The 23,021-nt window shown below is 39.0% G+C and overlaps 1 protein-coding gene across 5 annotated transcripts in view; it reads left to right on the top strand.

Annotated features, from left to right (window-relative positions):
* The window catches only part of MTUS1 (microtubule associated scaffold protein 1), a 213,705-nt gene that overhangs the window by 43,552 nt on the left and 147,132 nt on the right, over window positions 1-23,021 (top strand). For 4 of the 5 annotated variants that reach the window (XM_054029300.1, XM_054029296.1, XM_054029298.1 and 1 more), the window contains exons 2-3: window positions 5,890-8,241; window positions 10,735-10,930. In XM_054029300.1, the coding sequence (XP_053885275.1) occupies window positions 6,094-8,241; window positions 10,735-10,930 (2,344 nt within the window). In that variant the 5' untranslated portion in view covers window positions 5,890-6,093. Of the gene's footprint in view, window positions 1-2,282; window positions 2,428-5,889; window positions 8,242-10,734; window positions 10,931-23,021 lie in introns of all 5 variants that reach the window. The other variant, XM_054029299.1, reaches the window with a different exon arrangement.

The following is a 23,021-nucleotide window of genomic DNA, read 5'->3' as shown; positions in this document are numbered from 1 at the left end:
GGTTCCTGTAGGTTTGTTTTATTTCTTCAGTCGCATGTTGTAGTACTAGAGCTTTTTGTTTTCTTCTTTGTCTATAATTTTCCATGTTTCTTCTGAGATCCACTGTTCTTTATTGCTTCCTCTCTTTCTACCAATTATCTTTTCAGCTGCTTCTAGCATAGCTGTTCTGAAAAGATCCCTGTACTTTTCCACTTCATTTTCTTCAAGATATTTAGGGGCATCAAACCTGTTCTTGACTTCTATCTGGTACTCTTTTTGTATCCTGCAATCTTGTAGTTTCTGTGTATTGAATAATCTGAGTCTGTGTTTTCTTTTTGAGCGCTTTAAACTTCAATTTGATGTTTGCTTTCAGCAAGTAGTGATCGCTCCTTATATCTGTTCCTCTGAATACTCGTGTCCAACACTGATAATGATTTCCACCTCTGACTAACACAGATATAATTGATCTCATTTTGTGTATGACCATCTGGTGAAATCCATGTCTTTTTGTGTGTTATGTTGGAAGAAAGAATTGCAGATGCTAAGATTGTTTTCGGCAATTCAAGAAGTCTTGTGACGTTGTCTGTCATCATTCCAGTTGTATGTGAGCCAATGATGGTTTCCCAACCTCTTCTTTCATTTCGGATCTGGGCATTAAAATCTCCAATAACCAGGACAAGATTGTGGTTTGGTATTTCTGTCATTACATTGTTCAATTCTGTCCAAATAGAATCTTTGTCCTCTTCATCTGCATCATTTGTAGGGGCATATGCCTGGACTATCGTGCACTTAATGTGCCTAGAATGGAGTCTAGCTGCCAGTAGCTTATCTGATATTGGCTGCCAATTCATAAGTGATTTCTTTGCAGCGCTATTCATGATGATTCCTACAACTCTCTCATGTTTGGTTCCACCTGAATAGAACATTGTTTTTTCTCCAGATGTTATCATACCTTGATCTTTCCATCTAACTTCACAAAGTCTTAGTATATCAATTTTATATCTATCCATTTCTTTGATTTCCTGTGCTAATTTTCCTGCACTATTTAGAGTTCATACATTCCGGGTAGCTATGGATATACACTTTTTGGCTGTCAGAATTTGGGCCATCAAGTGGGTGACTTCCTGATGGATTTGCTCATATGCTGTCATATGCACATCTGAATGCTTTCCATTCTCCTCAGGCCGTAATTTTTGGTTTATGTGGTATATGCAAGTAGTTAGACTTTTTTTTACGGTGATGGGAAGCTGCCCCATCGACCAACCCTCCTCCTTTTTGATCTGGGCCGGGACCGGCAGAGTTCTATCCAACATTAAACCATGTTAAACAAGGTCTGGGGTTTGATATACAGAGACCTTAGCCTGCTTAGTACCATGCAAACACACCACTAAAAATCCTTTTAACCTTTCGTTAAAGTACAGAAAAGAACGAAAAACAAAGCATTTAAAATGTTACATATTGAAGTATTTCATTTTAACCTTTCTTGTTCCCTTTCCCTCAAGAGGTTTTTTAGAAAGTCTTTAGATAGTATCAAAGATGGTGGCAACTGTCCTTTTGGGGGTTGGTGGGAGGGAAGTTAGTTGAGATGAGCTGGAGCTGTTCAAGTCCAATCCCACTTCATCTCAGGTGGTGGTTGGGATTCATGTGGCTCCTTCTCTTGCCCATTCTGGTCAGGACATCTTTCAGTATCAAGATGACACAGGCCCAGGAAATGGTGGAGGTTACAGCCATGATGATGAAGCTCGCTTCAGTCTCTTCCCCCTCAAAGTCTTTCTTTAAGGACCCACACTTTCTTATTTACCAAGCATGATCTTAACACAGTGCTTGAGTCATAGGTCTTTTTGTTTTAGACTAATTTAGTCTGTCTCCTTTTCATACTTTTCCCATCAACATTTGTTGTGACATCTTAGGAACTTTTGCGTACTTTTTACAGTTGAGCTCACAATTAGAGTAAATTTGTAGGCTCATTTCTCATAACAGGTCTTGTAGGGACTGATCATTGGCACTATGCTATTTACTGCTTTTATCAGTGACCTGAAATAAAGCATAAAATTATTACTGATTTTAGTTTCAGTAACAAAGATTGGGGAAGAGGTAAATAATCAAAAGACCACGTCACTGATACCAAGCAATCTAGATTGCACTGTAAGCTGGGCACAAGGAAACAATATGCATTATAATATGGCCAAAATATGAAGTCATACACTTGAGAACAAAGAAATCAGGTCATGCTTACATGATGGGGGACTCTATGCTGGGAAGCAGTGACTCTTTCTTTTCTTTTCTTTTTTTTTTTTTCTTAGAGACCTGGGATCAAGGTGAATAATTAGCTGAACATGAGCCCCCAATGCAACACTATGGCTGAAGGACTAAAGTGATCCCAGGATGGATAAATGGGAATCACGAGTAGGAGTAGAGAAATTACATTTAAGGCTGTGAGTTTGTCATGTAAGTCACAAATTTTGTGACTTCTGCAGCGGCTGGTGCTGGGCAGTGTTGGGCTCCCGCGCGGCCCCCCCCCCCCCCCCAACCTCCCAGCAGCAGAGTTTGGATGTGGGAGTGGGCAGGGGATTGGAGCATGGGATGGAGTGAGGTGGGCTCTGGGCAGCATTTACTTGTGGGGCTTCCCGGATGTGGTGACATCCCCCTTGCTCAGCTGCTAGGTGGAAGCATGGCCAGGCAGCTCTATGCACTGCCTCTGCCCAGAGCGCTGGCTTCTCAGCTCCCATTGGCTGGAAACAATTTATGAAGGGTTTTGGTGGATTCTCCATCACTGGCAACTTTTAAATCAAGATTGGATGTCTTTCTGAAAGATGTTCGAAGAATTACTTTGGCAAGTTCTACAGTTTGTTACACAGGAGGTCAGACTAGATGATCACAGTCATACCAGCTGGCCCTAGAATTTACAAATCTACAATAGGTCACGTATGTGCAGTTATATGTGCTATTTGTATACTTTAAAAACTTGATCAGTTGTCACCTTGTAACACGGACTGCTACATGAATGGAGCTGCTATTGAAGGCCTGGAACATGGGTTTAAATTACTGTTACAAGTGAGACAAAACTCATCAGAGCTGAATGAGAAACTCAGTGTACTTTTTTTAATCAAAAATATAAATTTATCAAAAGAAACTTTTTGTGGGAACATACTAGTTTCAACTAAACATTTTTGCCAGGAAATAATTAAATATTATTGTAGTAGGGACTTGAATGTGGGTGTCCCAGATTCCAGGTGAATATACCAACCAGAAGGCTGTTTAACTGAGAAACTTCAAGGTCTCAGGTTCATTCTGATGAGGAATGCAAGTTTATTTTACATTTCTGAGAGACTGGAAATGTTTCCTATTCAGCTCTACTTATCACAGTCTGCCTTTCAGTACACTGTTTGTTTATTTTATTCAATGGTGCATTGGATCTCAAAGAATTAATTTCTGCACAGATATACAGAAGTTATTTGTGTGCTGTTTTACTTAAGTCAGTTTAATCTTGTTTCCTCTGACTTCAGCATTAAACTGGTTGAATTGGATAAGGTCATACACTGACTATATTGTTTAGCAGATTTCCTGTTTAATAAAGTTAGAATGAAAAATAATCACTCCGTGCACTTGTAAATTAAGACAGTAAAGTAAAATGTGTACATGCTTTACCAAATGCAATTTTTTTGGGCTATATCATGTCTAACTTTGTGTGGATATTTATAGCAAGCACTAGTTAATGCTGTCATTAAGGTTATGTATGCATTTCTGATATGACCTTTTCAGTCACTTCAAACTCTGCTGTTGGTCTGAAAACTTCACCTCTTGTAGCTGAGTGTCAACTGTCACTAAAGGTTGCAGCAAAAACAGCTCAGCCTCTAGTGAGAGTGGAAAGAACACCTTTTTAGGAAATAACATAAATCTTCTTCATAGTTCTAATCAGATTTTTGCTGGAAGGGGTAAATACTTATGAGTGAAATTGTCTTCTGAGATATTATGGGAAAACCAGTTTTGATTAAATATTTGAAAACATCCTTTGTGCATGGACGTAAACGTTACTACTGTAAACAGTAAAAGGGTTCTTCATCAACAATTGACCAACCTTACTCAGAAAGGCAGAGTGGACTAGCATGCATGGTTGACTGACTGTGCAATGACACTTCTTCTGTTTCCAATGTGTGGACCCCTGTGGTTTCTAGTCAAATAGCTACAAAAAAAATCCATAACTTGATCTAAAATTGATTGCATGCACAGGTAAGCATTCAAATCAGGAAATAACTTTGTTTTGCTATATGATCTTGAATTACATGATTGCATGCTATATTTTGAATAACTGATTTTATAGTTTAGTAAGGTGTCAAGCAAATTATGCGGGGAGGGGTAGCCCTTACCTAATTCACTGTAACTATTGTATGCGAGGTCTTTTATAGACTGCTATTCATACTACATGATAGTAGATGCTAAGAATTTTACATCAGCATGGTCATGTAAGTCTGTAATCTAGACTACAGTGTAGTCACAACACAGCGCTGTAGTACAATTTACACACAGAGAAAACGTAGGTTTATGTATGCAACATTAATTTAATCATTTGACTCAAGTGACTGACAGCTATGTAACCTTAACATTCTCGACACTGCTTTTTTGATGGATTATATAAGCACCAAAGCTATCTTCTCATCTTATGTTAATACTAATTATACTTTCAATGGTTGTGCAATACTTTATGCACATTAGGACTGCCCCCAAGTCATGTCTGTCAAAAAGGAGGGTGTGTAACATTTTTTTCTCTTAGTACAAAACGTAGCAATGTAGCTGACCAAGTTTTTTTTGTGTGTAAACACTTTGATTGTCTGGGGGAAAGGTATATAGTTACAACTTATGCTAACTCAGGTGACCTTCAGTATCCTATAGAAATGTGCATACAGCAATTCTTAAAAGCCTTATGAATAGGTCCCTACCAACAGGGCCTCTCCTTAATGCCCCTCTGTCCCTTGCTTTGCTCCTCTGTGCTTATGGTAACTATAAAGAGGTGAGAAAAGAAGGTCACAAGGACTTCTATATACTAGTGTCCTCCTTCCTCATAGCAGGTATTTTATACTGAATTAGGTTGGGACATGCTTATAGCTCATTGCAGTACTGGTTGACAAGTTTTGACCTGAACAGTGACTGATATGAAATGTGCTCTTACTACATGAGAGTGAAACAGGGAGGTATTAAACAATACTTTGTGGGCACAGAAATATGTCTCAAACACTCAATTACAAAAAGCCAGAATGTTTTCTTGATATGGGAAAAAACAAGATGCTTGGGGCATAGTAAAAAGTTTGGAACATCCTATAAAAAACTTAGAGTAAGACTTGTGGTGGTTCAGAAATCTCCGTCTACTTGCTGAGAAATAGTAACCATTGATGACTCTACTAAAATATTTATCAACTGTATGAATCTTCAGCAGAGGAGGCACATGTAGTACAGCTCTAAACAGCTGATCATTTTAAATGCAGAATAATAAAAATGAAGGATGTGTAGAGGCAACATCTTCACTGATTCTTGAGTTACTCAGTTTTGTTTTCTGGCTTCCAATTACCACACAGTTGCCTTTCAGTTTCAGAAAATGTTGACACATTGTGGACAGCTACTTGATACTTTGTCTCCCCCGTTAAATGCAGGAGTGGTACTGGAGTTGTGGGGGATGGGGGTGTGTGGAAATGAGGATTATAATCTAGATTTACTTGTTTAAGAAGTTACCTTTTCGTTAGCAGATACTCTGAAATGTTTATCTGGTAGGGCTGTTGAACATTTCAATTTGATTACTTTTTAAGGCAAAAGGATTTCCATTTGTAAAAATTACAATTTTTTCAAAGACTAAGCAGCCTATGAAATGTCTGGTATTAAATTCTGGTTCAGCTAACTTTCATGTCTTTTTAATTTTAGAATACATAAGGGGTTCAAGTTGTAGAAGATTTGTGGATATACGTGAAGAGCATGTAAGCAAGAAGAACTGCATCTTGAGTGTCTTATAACGAAACTGAACTGTTCTGGGGCCAAGCTTTGCATTCTCCAACACTCAGAAGAACCTGCGTTTTCTAGAATTTTAAGTGAAAATAAGATGACAAAAGTTTTAAATTAAAACTCAGAATGAATGTTGAAAAATCAGAAAATAAGGCAAAGAATGGCTTGCAGTCTCCCGTATTTATCAGTGATGAAAATGGAAATAAATTTACATGTAACACAACTACACCACCCTCAATTAATCATACCACCAATATAAATGGAAATTCAGCTAGCCAGTGTAATAAAATGGCTGAGCATGAAGATAATATGGATTTTAAGGATGTAAATGATTTCACAACTATTTCTTTAAATCAGGAATGTATTGGAGCACTTGATCTACAAAAGACTGGGGGTGAATTTATCTGTAGGGGTGCTTCATTGAGTGATATTGATGCCACATATGTGTGTCCTGCAACTGAACAGACTTGTGTTTATGTCTTGAACCATAACTTAAAAGAACCAACCAGCCTCTTAAAAGAGAACCTTGCTCTAAAAGGAGTGCAGAATCAAAGTACTGATCAACCAGTGCCTTATAGACAGATTGACTGTAACTGTACAATGCATTTTACCCCTTTGGAATGGAGCAAAAACTCTGAAATCGAAAATGAAGTAGGTTTTGCTCATGTGGCATTAGAGGTCACTGGTGTCAATGAATCTCTTGATATGGCTAAAAACATGGGGAAGACTATGGGAAGTGAAAACGAAGATGCATTTCTCCCTCTGACATCCATCTCTTCTGATGAAATGCATATGAGAAAAAGTTTTGAGACAAGTAGCCCTGAAAAACCTCCTAGTTCATCTGTGCTGGAAGCTTCAGGGGGCCCAAACCCATCAAATAATTGTTCAGATTTGGTAGTACTACCTCTTGCTTCTCCAGATGTTGGAGGGGTTAGTGAACAGTCTCTAAAAGGCACCAATTATGTCGATGTGGCACCACAAAAGAGAGAGTCCCAAGAAATGGAAATGCAGTCCTTAAAACTAGTTGCTGAATGGTTAGATTGTCACTCTAAGAATTCGGTGTCACCAGAGCATTTTAATATGGATAAAGATTTTAAAAAGTATTTGCATAGCACACCTGAACATGCTGAAACTGACACATCTCCAACCAGAATGGTAATTAATTACTCTGTAAATGATTTATGTGCTTTACCAATACAGAATTTTGATGCAAGTATAGACCAAGAACAGGTGGTAAACAAAGTGAGTGAACGTTTAGCCAAAGAACAAAATGTCTCTGCTAAAAACACTGCTCTCCGAGATGTACCCAGCTATTTTGCAGTGTCTGAATCACTACAAAGCACTATACCAAAACCAGAAGGGGCTGCTACAGCTGAGCTGAAATGTGAGGCAACTTTTGTGGTCTTCAGTCCAACAGCTGGTGAAACCAGTCCTGATTCATGTATTTCTACACCTATGACAGGATCAAAAAAACCAAAATTTTCTGTTTCAGCTTTGGCAGAAGCTGGAGTTGGGCCTTGTAAACTGGGAAAGAATGATGCATTAATGAGAGGATGCAATAGAAAGATTTCACTTAAAACTAGTTCTGAACAAATTGCAGTGAAACCAAAAAATCAGTCTCTTATTGTTTCAACAATAACCAAAGCTAGAAAAGCTGAGATTGTTAGCTTTCCAAAACCAAACTTTAAAAATGTGAAGCCAAAAGTTATATCAAGAGCTGTGTTACAGTCAAAAGATAATGCTTCATTAAAAATATCTCCGAGATCCCCTCAACTCTCTACTGCCTCATCATCTTCACCAGTTTCTTCCCCAAGGCAATTGCCCTCTTCCATCAAAGCATTGAGGGAAAAACGTGATTTAGACAGAGATACTAAAGCAGAAATACCAATGACTAAGCCTCATAAGCAACCTCTTAATAAACAGCTCTTTCCTAGCCAAGTTGTACATGCTACAACTCATTCAAAGAACGCTTCTCACAAAATTCCAAAAACACTTCTAGTAAAGCAGACTCCAGAAGACATTGACAAAGCAAGCTCCTCCAATTCAACATCCTCCTCTGTTTCTGCTGCAGTTGTAACATGTGTACAGAACTCAAAAGGGAAACTGAATGACAAAATGGAAAGCAAAAAGTCCTTGGCACAGCCATGTGTCACAAGTACCTACTGGACTGGAGCTGAAAATGAGCAAAATTGCAATTTGGGAACTCTTTTGGAAACGGAAGAGGTAATAAAAGATCCAGCAAATGAGACATTTGAAGTTGACCCTGTTCCCTTGGTAAGTTTATGCATCTACTGTTCAATTAACTGATTTGCATATGTTAAATCTGGAAACGTACATTGTACAGCCGTGAATGGAAATTGTGAGTGTTTCTTAAATCTGTAAATCTCAATACAACCTTGACTATGGAGTTAATTCTGCCTCCATAATACTGAGGGAGAGGGAAAATCTTGAAAGGAATCCTGCCATCTCAGTTGTTTGCTAACTACTTAAAACATGCATCTACATAACTTTTTTTTTTTTTTTTAAAGGAAGTGTTCATCTGTTCAGCCTCAGTCCTGTTCTACTGTATGTAAAAAATACTCTGAATATGGCTAGCAGGCATGGATTTTCAAAATGGTGTATGAGAATCTGATATAAGTGAAGTTCTACAGTGTGACTTGTATGGAACCTTTTAAAAATACATCTTTATTTCTGTGCACTTCATTACAATGTGCACATTAACTTTTTGAGTATCTTCACACTCTAACACTACCAACATTTTAAATGAAAAATATTTGGATTTTAAAGCTCAAGATAAGTTTCTCATACCAGAAATTAAATTACTTGGTTATAAAATTGGATAATATCCAAATCAGGATAATTTATGGGAATTATGTAATCCACACTTACATTGGATGCTTGGTGTACATGAAATTCAGGATGCTCATAAACTAGTCAAAAGTAGGTATCTAAAACCAACCAGAAAAAAAATATTTTTTTGGACACATTTTATTGTTTAGAGGTGAGAGAGTCACTAGTTACACTACCTCAGCTAAACAAATATCAAGTCTAAAATGTATCTGTCATGACTTCATTATCTCACTGATATAGAGTATGTCTTCCTTTGTAATATTTGCCAGCATGAACCTATTGAATAGGTCAGGAGAGGTATAATCTAAGTAACTGACTGGGAGCCAGGAACTCTGGTCTAGAGTGAAATCCTGGCCCCATGGAAGTCAATGGCAAAATCCCAATTGACTTCAATAATGCCAGGTTTTCATCTACTGTCTCTTTAGTTTCTTATACTGTACCTATGGCCATATTGTGGTTCAATTCCTTTGGTCTTTATTGCCTTGAGTAAGACAGTTAAACTGAGACAGAGTTTATCACCTGTAAAATATGCTGGCAGTTTAGTACATTTTGACACTTGGATGAATTCAAGGCTAAAATAACATTCTGTTATGAGTAAGAATCTAGCTGTTTAACAAATTTGAAATGTTCATTTCTCATGGTTTCTGAGGGAGGTATACATCACACTGTCAAGATTTTAAGATTTGCAAGTCCTAAGACTAAATTCCCTCTGTTTAGATGGAATAATTGGAATATTGCACTGGAGTTTCTTTAATCAGGTTCTCATGGGGAGGAAAGTGATCTTGTCTTTAGTACAAATTTCTGGAAATGAGTCTGAACTATGGCTCAAGTCAAAGTGGGTTTGGTTCCCTTCTTGTACGATTAAATCATTGTGAACAAAAATCCACAAAATGTGCGGGAGCATGACGAGGTGATTTATATTTTGATACCCATTCCTATACTACATGTGTTTCTGAGCTTGTGCTAGTTAAAAGTGAGAGAGTTCTGTGGTGAAACTAGCGCAACGCCAAATGAGGCATTCAGCTTGAGCCAGTGCTATCTCTTGAACATGCCCTGCATCCATTCCTTAAAGTTACAATAAGTATAGTCTCCTCTGGGTGTGAAAAGAATTATTTAGATAAATCAGTAATCCAGTTAATATCCTTACTGAGATTCTGATTGCTGGCAACTTTTCTTAAATGACCAAACTGGGAATCTTTTATGTTAATGTAGCCATGAAGACTTGTAGGATGCCACTAATTGCATTGCATTCAGTTCTTTAGCCCACATGTGAACTACTACTTTACCATGAATGTATTTTGAAATAAACTACTTGATTCCTATCTGTACCCAAATAAACCAGGTTTCAGAGTAGCAGCCGTGTTAGTCTGTATCCGCAAAAAGAAGAACAGGAGTACTTGTGGCACCTTAGAGACTAACAAATTTATTAGAGCATAAGCTTTCGCATATGCATCCGAAGAAGTGGGCTGTAGTCCACGAAAGCTTATGCTCTAATAAATTTGTTAGTCTCTAAGGTGCCACAAGTACTCCTGTTCTTCTTTTTCCAGATAAACCAGACATTCAGAATTCGATTTAAATTAAACCTGAGTTGCAGCACTCTTTTGCACAGACTTTAATTTAGGTATCCATGACCAATTTGGAATTTAGTGTCACCTCATATCCCAACCCATTATGTGACCTCTAAAAATGAATTTAGCAGATGCACATAACTCTGAATTGCAGAGGATAGTGTTCATCTGTGTTTCTTCCTTTCCTGGACCAACTTGGACCAACTTTCCTGGATAACAAGCACCTATTTGAAATCACTTGCCTTTGTGACTAATTTTCTTTCTGGTAATTGATGCTAAACGCCCCCCACCTACTTTATAGGCAATAAGTTAAACAACTTGTTCTTACAATAGTGTTTGTGTTTTACAGGTTTCTTCAGCTAAAACTGGGGCAGCACAAGATAAAAATATACACAAGGAAGGCCCTATCACTCTAAGAAGTATATCTGCTCCCAAGGTGAAAGTGGTGCCTTCTGTGTTTCGCTCTAGGCGAGGAAGTGAAAATAAAAATGTGTGCACAACTAAAATGTCATCTCCTCAAAGAGCTGTTCTGCCATCGAGTTCTGGTAAGAGAATTTCTATTAGGGTAATAAACTCCTTAAAAACAAGGCATTAAACTTTACCATTATTCCAATAGGTTAGTTTTATAACATTAGTGACTAAGATATGTGACAGATCTGAACCCAGTCAGAAGTGCTGGAATCCACACAATAGTTAAAGCAAGAACCATAACAGTCCAGCATCTCAATGTGCATCAACACTCTGGAAGCTTCTCTTTTATTTAGTTTAGTCTGGGTTTCCTCTTACGAAAACGTCATCAAAAATGCTACTTGTGGTGGCTTTTGCCAATGCAGATGCTAGTGCATTAAAGCTGAGGAAATTGCTCAGTTTTCATGGACTACAGAAAAAAATGTGGGAGTGCAGTCACTTTAGGTTGCTGTTGACCTGATTTAGACCTCATCAGGTGGTCTAGAGGAGTCTCTGGCTCTAAATAACTTCTTCCTTATCCTCTTTTCTCTAAGTAGGAGGCAGAGGTTATACGACAGCCCATGTCTACTAGATTTCTATCTTCAGTGTCCATAAATCTAATCTAGAAATGAGAGGCAACTTGGATGAGTCTGAATAGTACAGTATTTGCATCTTTCAATTGGATGCATGATGAATAATATAATAAAAGGAATTCATTTCAAAAGGCAAAAACAGTTTATAGGTTCTTTAGTCCCTAACAATTAGGGCTTTACGAGAATGGGGAACTCCATTACAAACAATATCTACAACTAGCTCTCACCAGCTTCAAAGCACAGTTTTCATGACACTGGAGGGGCACCATTTTTAGGGATAAACCTGATTTCTATCCCAACTATAAATCTCTGATTTAGCTATGTTCCAATTAAATGTCCTCAAATCTCATCCAGTAAAGAATGCCTGAAGGAGGGTGTGGCAGTACTGTGAGGAAAATATATTAAGATTAAATATATATAGGTGCTAAGTGAAAATAGAACTGAAATCATTTGAAAGTTGTGAAAGCCAGAGAGAACAACTTAGGATACCACAAATACGAAACTTCATGATAACATTCAACAACTCCCCATGTGCATCTCGAGGGATTTCAAAGAAGACCCATTGCTTAGACTGAACAAAACATTAACAGGTACAATCCTCCACTTGCAAGGAAAGGGACTGGGTGATTTGATGGAATGAGGGGCTTGAATTTGTTGGCCTATTGGCCATTCAGACTCAAACTGAATGTTCTAGTAAGTGACATAGTTGATCTTACTTGTTGCGATAAGGTAACTAATTAATTACAAAGGTAGTTTGAACATAAATGACTAAACTTGTAATATACTATCATTTGAAAAGTATACACCCAATTCTTCATCCAGAAAAACTTGCTCTGCATTTTCCTTGACTTTTTCCCACCCAATTTGATGTAAAAAAGCATAAAATGCTCCCCTTAATTATACATGTGGTGAGGCATGATTAAAATCCTTCTCCATGGCCCCTTTGAAGGAGAAAACCAGTCAAATCAAGAGAATAGAGCTTATTTCTGACTTCCCTTGCCCAGTATTACGGCAAATATTTTTTTCAGCCTTTCATAGTTTCCCAAGGAGAACAGTAAGATTCTTTGATCAGCTGCAGCATACTCTAATAGTATAACAGAAAAATTAATATGAAATCTACCATCTGTTCAAATAGCTTTCCCTGTACAACAGTGAATATTTTTTAAAAACAGTTTTATTAGAAATGTATTTCAAGAAAACTTCAAGTGACAATTGAAATATTGACCCATTCATTCATAATCAAGAAATACTTCCTTTTTAACTAATTTATCGCTTCCCTTTATCCATGAATGAGTATTTTAGGAAAAAATCCAATAGTTAAAACTAGAACAGAAACCAGGCTGTAACAGTATAAGGCAGTCTTAGATCACTGAATGTATGCCATTTATTCCACAAAGAATGGCTTGTCTAATAGAATTGAAACCAACTGAGTTTCCATTGTCCCTATGCACAACTGGTAAAGCTGACTGGTAACTAGTCTCTACTATAAAGTTTACATATACTTCCCATTTTAATAAGAGGCCAACCTTATTTCAAAGAACCATGCAGTAAAGAGCTGGACTGATGATAGACAGGAAAACCATTTGCAGCAAACAATGTTTAATTTACCTCTTGTATTCAATGTCTGAACAGAACTATGTCTACAGATTACCTCTGTTTTAGAGAGAGAGAGAGAGAGAGAGAGAGAGTGTGTGTGTGTGTGTGTGTGTGTGTGTTATTATTAATTAGCTCTGCCTCATTTAGTACTATGCAAGGCTTTACTAAGTATTAAAAAGCTAACATACTTCCCAGGTACTCTGATCTGAAAGCATGTTTTCAGGCTGTTTTCAGAAGCCTAGCAGAGAGAGTTCACACATATATGCAACAGCCCCACCCCAAATGCTTGCACGTCCTCTCCTACTAAAAATCTGATGTGGACAATCCAAAAGCAGAAGGATCAATGCCAGATTATGCGTTGTAATGGGCAGATCCTTTAACTGTCGCTTTCTTCTTTTTTGAGAAGTAGAACCACCTCCTTTAAAGTTCCATCTTTATCACAAACCAGTGGTTCTCTGTTTGTTTTATGGAAGGAGTTTCATCAACTGTTTTCGGTGGAGTGCTCTGTACTCTACTGAATTCCCATAAACACCAACATACTTTACTGTACAACTTGGGTTGTTCCTCTGGAATGGTGTAGGACTTGCCAGGCTCTCAAAGGCTATACGTTCTGATATAGTTCCTCCTGGATATCATTAATAGGGTTTTCAGCTAGCTCCTGTTTGGGACAGGCATCAGCTCTTGAAGTCCACTAGGAGTGCCAAGTGTAGGGGGGCTCATCCCACTTTGGCTAGGTTCTTAAAGGCTATAACCTATCTCAGACTTTGCACTCTTCTCTTTGGTGCCCTCCAGTATGCTTTCCTTGTGAGTGATGTTACTTGATGCAGTCAGCTCATTCTGGATGGTGGGGTAACTCTTGGCCCCTTCCTCTGCTATATCTCTTCAGTTCTCCATACCTGTTATAGCTTTCACATCAGCAGGACTTCCTCTTTCCATATCTAATCAAGTTATTGCTCTTCCTAAATTCTGCCCTAGAGCAAGGCACAGAATATCTTCCTCTGTATCTGGAGGGTTCTTTGCCTAACTGTGTGTGAAGTGTTCAGGTGACAATTTTTGTCCTTTGAGTGCCCTTGCAAGGAACTTTAAAGCCTCCTGATCATTCCTCCTGAAGCTTTATTTCTTGTCAATATGTTGGTAAGTCATCTTTACCAGTCCAGCCGAACCTGTTCCCTCAGACTAATGATCACTTCTTGGTCAACCCTACATAGACATGCTTTGCTGGGCAGCTCTCTGGAGCTCTGTCCGTGCTCAAACAAAGGACTGCCCCGAACCTCTGCATCAGCCAATGCATCATTTGGACACCGAATGGTCAGGAAATCACTTTATGGCTAGAAAGAAACATTTTGATCCTTCAGCCTGACATCAGCATAATGTAGGTGATGGAGTTCAACCAGTCATTAATATTAAACCTGCAGTTGGAAGGAGAAATCTCACTGGCTGTGTATATTACAGAAGATTCTGTATTTGACAGGCCCAGTGACAAACTAGAGGAGTTTTTCATTGTATATCCAAACCAGACATTTTCTCTCTGCTCTCATGTGTTAATGGATAACTACTACGGTTATCCAGAGTCCCTGTAAGATCTGCGGATGGTAGGTTCAATTAGAATAGACAGCTCACTGTTAGCAAGAGAAACACAGGTAAAAGTTAATGAGTGATAAAGTTGCTTTCTTTGTCATATGTCTCAAATTGTCTTAAAGCTAAAGTAGGTCACTCCATGAAGCTGTGCCTGGTGTTAATTTGGTAGATTAGACTTCGTTGTTTCTTGCCAAGGATTCTTGAGGCCTGGTTTTAATGCAGGGGAGTGGGATAAACCTGACCCATAACCTTAGCAACAGAACTTTTTAGAATGAAGGAATAAATAAATAAAAATACACCTAGACATACAGCTTCTTAAGGGGCATGTTCTTCGATCTATGCAGTTTCATTTTTGGCAGTCACAACAAACTGCACTATGGCGTTCAGCATATCCAGTCCTTTTGGTTTTAAGGCACACTCTTGTTTTTAATGCATTGCACCTGAAGCAGGGTGCATGTTGTAACAATGCTTGCAGAGACTGGCTTTAACAGTCCAAATATTAGTATTGTTTGAAATATATCTACACCCATGAGAAAACTTTCCTCTTGGAGTGAGGTGTTCCAGTTCCTGCAGGGCAATTTCTTGGTACTAAATCATAACTTGTAAAGACTTGCTGGGATATTCTCGTACCATTCCTCAACCATACTCAATACCCTTGAATTTTGTTGAATATTTTATCTGATAAGACCAAACTAATAACCTTTTTTCTCTTCCTGAACTATTTATAAGGGGAGAGACTATGTATTCTGCAGAAGTGAACGCTTTTCCTCATGCAAGTCAGTGACCACGTAGTGTAATGAAACAGAAATTTGACAACTTGTATCCATAATGTATCTAAGCAAGTACACAACATTACATGCTACCTGCAGGCTTCAATCCTATTGATGAGCAAAATGTTCCTAAAAACTAGCCAGCTACTCATGCTGCTAACTTTGAGAATTTGGGATGGGTCTTTTGACTTAAAGAAATTTTTTTTATAAAGTTTTCATAATGCAAAGAAACTTGGCAATTAGATTTGCTTTGAAGTAGGATCTCTTGATTGGAGGGGTGTCTTCTTCCCCCAACCACCCATGGGAAGGGGATGGTTGGAAAGGGGGTGGGATGTGTAGAGAGGAGTGAAAATCCTTAAGACAGATGTTGTGTATAGATGTGGACAACAATAGGAAAAAGCACAATGGGATCTGGCTTATTTTGCTTTCCTTGTATACCATTAATCGCTTTGTCTCCCTACAGTGCTTGCCATTACAAAGCCAGTGCTTTCCAACAGTGTTATGTGAGGCTGTTTTTGTCTATTCTTATAAAAATCAAGTGCGATGCTCTATTTATCATATATTTGCAGGTAAATGTTGACTTTCAATTAACTCACATCTGTGCATCGGTGGACTGATTGCTGGTTCTGCTTGTTGTCACAGCATTGATTTATTCAAATCTCGTAGCTGTGGAACTTGCCCAGATGCACTGCAAAAACCTGAACAGCAAAAGGCTGTAGTGTAGCGCTGCTGATAGTCAGAAGCCTTCCTATCCCTGCAGCAAAGATTGTACAGGATCATGGTATGGAGGCCAGAGCTTAAATTGGGTGAGATGACTGGGACAAAAGCATGGAAACAGAATATGAAGGTCCTATGATTGCCTATTGGCAGAAGTGGAATGGGCAGGCCTTGCTACAGTAACGCATGTTGCTACTGGTGGAGCTGCAGCCAGCCTCCTGGAGGCTGAAGCACACCTGGCTGCTACCCGTACTCCTTGAGGAATTCTGCGCCACTGCGCAGGTGCAGAATTCATGTCTCCTGCAGATATCTTTGCTTCCCTGCAGAAAAATCCCTTTCTGATTGGGAAGCAAAGGGGAGCCACAAGAGTGGTCGTGCAACCCTCCCCAACAGTGTTTCTGGGTGCCTGGAGCAGCCAGCAGAGAGGTAAATAACCACGGGGGAGGAAGGGGGACACAGGGCTATGGCTCCTACCCTATGCTGGGCTCAGCTCCTAGTCCCGGCTTGGCTGGGGGTTGGAGAGGATGGGACTTCATCTTCCCCTGCATGGAGCAGCCAGGGCTAGGTCAGATCCACCCCCAGAAATCTTCCCTGGCTGCAGGAAGCTCTGCACCATCCCCTGCTTTCTGCTCCCATTGCTCCTCCGCTGCAGGGGAAGGGGTCACTGTATGGGGAGCTGCTTCACTGTTCAACCAACCTCTGTACATCTGCCCCCCCGACCCTCCTGCTGAGCCTCACCGACCCACACCCGACTCAGCTGCACCTAGACCCACTGCAGAGTTATTACTCCTGCATTCAGAACCCCCCAACAAGCCCCTGCACCCAGATCTCCCGTACTGCACCCAGATCCCTGCACTGAGCCGCCCACACCCAGATTGTCCCACACTCTCAACCCACACTTGGATTGGGGCAAGGGATAGCTCAGTGGTTTGAGCATTGGCCTGCTAAACCCAGGGTTGTGAGTTCAATCCTGGAGGGGGCCACTTAAGGATCTGGGGCAAAAATCAGTACTTGGTCCTGCTAGTGAAGGCAGAGGGCTGGACTCAATGACCTTTCAAGGTCCCTTCCAGTTCTAGGAGATGGGATATCTCCATTAATTATTATTATTTATTATTATTATTATATTATATCCTGTTGGGCTGAGCCTGCCCACTCACACCTGGTGTGGAGGGGCAGGCCCAGCACTGCTGTTGCAGTGTGTCAGGTCTGGTGCAGCCTGACTGCTGAGTCCATATCCCGGGCAGGCGCTGTAGCATGATCTCCCACATCCATGCAGCCATGGCCCAGGCTCCCCACAGCCATGCTGGAGCCTCCACCTTTGTCTGACAAAATTGCAGAATTTTAAAGTGTTGTGGGAAGAATTTTTTTTTTTTTTTGGTACAGGAGTATACCAGGGGACTTCTGGCCCTGCAGCACAGACTGCAGGCAGCAGAGGGAAGAGGAACAAAAGTAGGGAATGCAATCCTCTGTGGGACTATTTCAGTTCAGCCCCACAATGGCAAAGCATAGGGTTGTTGGCACAATTCTGCTGCCTCTGTCTGGGCCCAGTACAGCTGTGTCAGTGGGGTGGGTCCAAGCCTGCTGATGCATTTTAGGGAAAAGTGGAAAGTCTAGAGGGTTGCATGGGAAGGAGTGTTCTGAGTCTGTCAATGTTGGGTGAATGAGGGTTCAGAGCAAGGGGCATATTTCTGAGCTATGAAGTGGTTAAATAAGGACCCCACCTTGGATGGTGTGGGGGTGGACAGCATGTTTCTGTTCAGGTGGGGGTTGACTTGGAGGGAACTGAAGGGGTTTGGAAGGTTATGGGCAGAGAATAACTGTCACTTGAAGTTGTGAATGAATTGGTGCTGTGGAGCATAGAGGAAAATGGTAAGAGATTCTGGAATAAAGGATGAGGTTGGGGCACCAGAGATGACAATACTGTTCTCGTGCTCTGTCCCACTTGTTCATTCTGGAAGGGAGATGATGGACAGGGAATAGTGAAACTGTTTTCTTCTTGCTTACCAAAATATTGCTGTGTAACACTCATGAGCGTGCACTAGTTTTATTTTGAAAATATTAACGTGTAGGGGGAGGGGTGTTTGTGTATACACAAGCTGCTGCTTACAGCTCCACCATATTTTTGGTATGAGCTGCTACTGGATCCTAAATCTGTGTCAAGGAGGAGCACTTTCATAATGACTCGTGGATAAATGAACTAATATTCTAGAATGCCCTCTCACATATGGAATGGGGTTTGCCTTGAGTCATGTTATCCCCCCAATCAGTGTGTCTCAACCATTCCAGACTACTGTAACTCTTTTTCAGGAGTCTGATTTCTCTTGCATACCCCAAGTTTCACTTCATTTAAAAACTACTTGCTTATGAAATCAGACCTAAAAATACAAGTCTCACAGCACACTGACTGAAAAATTGCTTACTTTCTCATTTTTACCATGTTATAAAATAAATTGCGATATAAATATTGTACTTACATTTTAGTGTATAGAACAGAGAGCACTATAAAATCATATGAAATTTTAGTTTGTACTGATTTCGCTAGTGCTTTTTATGTAGCTTGTTGTAACTAGGCAAGTATCTAGATAAGTTGATGTACCCATGGAAGACCTCTGCATACTGCCGGGGGTTGAGAACCAGAGTCCTGTGTAAAGAGAAGTACTTAAAGGGACAGCACAACCTAACTCACTTGTCTAAGAACTCTCAACACTATTATTAGTAATACCCAAGACTATCATAATGAAAACTTGTCTATTTTTATTTTGCTTGTTTTGTATATTTGACAGATGTTTGTGAATTGATAGTTTAATTCTTTTCCCTCGATAGTTTGCTACTGTATTCTGTTAAACTCACAAATGGAAGAGAAATATTTTGAAAAATAAATCGTAAAACTTAATTGGTAGTGAGACTTAAAAGTATGTGTAGCACCTCATCTCTTCTTTGTGTGTAGTTGCTCTGATAAGCACTATAAAAACAGAGGCAGGATTAATACATTTCTGAATGCTAGCTGAGCTAGACTGTAGGACAGTTTACTTGTAGACTTAGTAGAACAATCCTTGGAACACTTAGCTAGCTTTCTGAAATGTATTAATCCTGCCTCTGTTTTTATAGTGCTTATCAGAGCAACTACACACAATTACAAAAATGTTTAAAGATGAGTCTGCTGGGAAAAATGCCTCTGTGCATCTTTTCCCATGATTTACTTAATACCCTTGCCATCTGCTGAAAATGTCTCATATTAGAAAACACAGTCAAGGACTGCATTCATCTTAAAATGGCCAAAGGTGCCTTCCCCTACAGATTAAAACTAGATACATTTTGTCATGTCTCTAAAATTCAAAATATCCCCTTAAAACCATTGAACAAGTTTTAACCTTTCCAGGATAGGGACAACTACTGTGTTTCACTTACATTTAAAAAAAAAAAAAAATCCAGGAATCTCGACCCGAATCTTAGAAGTGTAAAACTATCAAGATTCAAAACTGGTTCTTTTTCATGTTAAGTTTTTCTCTGCAGCTCTAAGAGAAACATTTCCAACAATCTTCCTTTGTGCACTTTAATCTACCCAAATTTCCAGCTGGGAAAAGCCACAAGGCTTATATTCCCTGTATGTCACAAAGCTCCATGAATTGTGGAAGCTTTTCAATCAGTCCTAAGCCTGAAATATTTAAATATGGCTTTGATAAATGATGCTTTACCCTCAAAATTGGAATCTACCTTTAATCCTAGTGTTCAGTTGACACTTAAGTATGAAAAGCATAATTATAAACACACTTCCATATTGATTAGAGAGCTATGTGGGTACCGAGTGTCTTTCTTCACGATCACTTTTGATGAGGGCTGGGATTGTGTAGTTTTTACAGAGGAAATGTTAAATTGAGATTTGATATGGGGAGGATGGAGGCATAGATCTGGCGAGAGACAATCTAACTTCTGAGAACTTGTGTTTGTGTGGGGGGTGTTTTGTTTTTGTTTTTTGGGATGGGGGGGGGGGTCTCAAGCATATTTTCCCAGTATGACTTCTGTAGCACAGGAAGTTCAAATGCCAGCATCAAGAAGCTTTTAAAGTTATTTTAGCCCATGATGATGTGCTCAAGATTCACAAATGAGGTTTACTTTTTGGTTTAGGTCATGAAGTTTGAGCTTAGCAAGTCTTGATAAATTAATGTCATTCTATGAATGTTTTCATTCTGGTACAAGAGGTACTTTTTAGCCTATTAGACACTATGTAGTTAATACATACTTTTATTTATTTTATTTAGTTTAAGTTCTAAGCAGTAGCCCACTCATTACTCGAGGGATGAGGAATGCAATACTTTTCACTCTACATGACAGTAACTAGAATAAATAATTGATTCAGACTTATTACACTGACAGAACGGGTGACTGCTTTTATTCTTTATAACACTGCTTATTCTTATCTGGCCTAGTGTCTTCTGACTGGCTATGCTGTTCTTCCAGCGATACTAGCGTATATGCCATATCTGCCTGTTTCTCTCTCAGTAGACTTGGGACTCTTTTTTTCTGCACCATTCCCCAGCTAAGGAGCACCCTTTTTCTGATCTGGTTTGTAAAGCCACTACTATCCTTTTTAAATATCTCTTGAAGTGCCACTTCATTATGCCTACAAGAAACTTGTCAATTAAGCCTTCTACTTAATTCTATATAATTTTTAAAATTTCACTTTAAAAAAAAAAAGTTCCCTCATGCTATGCACTAGACTTTGCTAATTAACTGTATAATCTTAATGAGGCTCCTCCTTTTTGTTCCCCAATCTTATGTCATATCTGATATTGGTCTAGCTTCTTGGTGCAAGGATCCTGTCTTACCAGTATTGGGAAGCTTCAGCACATAAATGGGGTGCTGTTAAAATAAAACAAACTGTAGTAACATGGAGGAATTGAAATGGTTATATTTTTAAGTGTGGGAGACTTGGATTGAATTGAGAGTTTTCACAGACTTCCTTTGTGAACTTTGGTAAAATAACTTCAGTGTATTTGTTCCCTTTGGGGGTACCTCTCTACTTTTACAAGGGGCCTTCTGAGGATAAACTACAAATGGCTGGGAGGTGTTTCTGATACCAGCACAGAGAGGGGGCATATAAGAACCCATGCCATTAAATTAAGAATGCACTTTTATTATGTAGTCGAGGAAGCTCTAGGATTTTAATGAAAATTTAAATAAGTTAATGTCAATTCGAGATGATTCTCCAGGTGAGAGGAATAAAATGGGTGCCCTAAAAATACTGAGCAAGAAATTAGTTACGATGATGCTGAGGAAATACTTTGCATTTATATACTGCCTTCCATCTCAGAGTTCACTGTAGCTTCAGAATGCTCCTGGAAATTAGATAAGTATTCTACAGCTGGAAAACTGAATTGGAGATTAAGTGATTTAATCAGTTTCCAGTAGAAATCTGTGGCAGGTCTCAGGACTCCATCTTGTGCTTTGAACCAAATACCATAGTCCCCCTCTGGAAGAAGTATGTTTTCCAACAGTTAATATTTTTTTAGCCACTAGGTGAAGTGGATGAATTAACCACATTCCAGAGTGTAGGAACTAATTCAGGAAATATTTTGAGATGTAATTATTCAGTTTTTTTCTTAGCATTTATCATTCTGCTCTTAAGTTTGTAAATGAGAGGAAGGAACTTTTTCCAGCTTACATGTGATACTTGGTTTCTTCTTGGAATTAGCTACTTAATGGCCTCAGGCCACTGCTACTTGGAGATTCCTCCTCAAATTAATTTTTCTAAAACTGCAGTTTGGTGTTCGTTAGTGACTTTTACGAATATTTTCCAAGAGAGCACTGATCTCTAGGGAACCGTAAAAGAACATGGGTCACCTATGAACAGGACCCGTACTTGACGTTTCCAAAGCTGGGAACTCAGCACCATTGAACTGGCTATGTTTTTATGTAAATTCTCAAAATTACTTTTGTTATAAATCACCTGAATTCTCAAGACCATTGTCTGAGCTTTGAAAACAAATGAAGGGGTCTGGAGATATTTGCAGATGTTAAGTTCAGGATGTGCTGTTCAAGCAGGGTTTCTCGAAGTCTTTCTCTCACTCAGCTTCCGGATCTCTGGAGTGGAAGTTCATGGAAAGAATGAATAGGCCTCTTCCGTTTTGCTTTTAAAGATGAACCCAGCAACATCCCTCTCAATGCCTGGCATCTTCGGTACATAGAGATGTGTAACAGGTGGCTAACTGAACAAATACAGATTCTTACCAACATGAAAATATTGCAGATTCAGCTTGTACTGTTTCTATACTACCTGATTCTACAAGTTCTGTAGTATTCTTACTTTGCCAAGAGTCTAATGTAGACTGGAAGAGGAGTCGTGTATTTAAAAAAAAAAAAAAATCATTTACTAGATTGATTAGATCAAGTCATTCTGTAAAGTAAAAATTATTCTTGGCACTATTCAAAAAAGTTGGTAGCAGTTGCTTTGTGGCTTTAAATTTTCTCAGTTTGGGAGCTGTTTAGCTTCATTTATTTTAATCTACACCACTCACAATTTGTACCAGATAGTGGTTTCTGGCATCATGCAAACTCCCACAAAAGAGCCAAACACTCAAGAATGGATTCTAAACATTTCTATGATTGCTTAAGTACTTCATTACCCTACTGCAATAACTTGCAAACCAGAAAATCACAGAAACCTAGCTCTTCAGTTTTAAATCTGAGACCTGATAGTGACGTAATTACATCTTACTCAGATCAGTTATTCTTAAGCTACAAAATGTACACTTAACATGTCAAAATAAGTAGTAAAATAGCACTTGGTGAAGTGTTTCTTTTCTGGTACACCTGTAATGTCACTCATCTAATTTGCAGATTACTGAATTTTGCAATGAATCTTAATTATCAGGATGACTTAATGAGGTCCTGCTACACATTTGTAACTTGCATATATAAGTGGAACATGCATTTAT

The sequence above is a fragment of the Malaclemys terrapin genome, chromosome 5 (genome assembly GCF_027887155.1).
Source record: "Malaclemys terrapin pileata isolate rMalTer1 chromosome 5, rMalTer1.hap1, whole genome shotgun sequence".
NCBI lineage: Eukaryota > Metazoa > Chordata > Testudines > Emydidae > Malaclemys > Malaclemys terrapin.
This window is presented reverse-complemented; position numbering and strand designations above follow the sequence as displayed.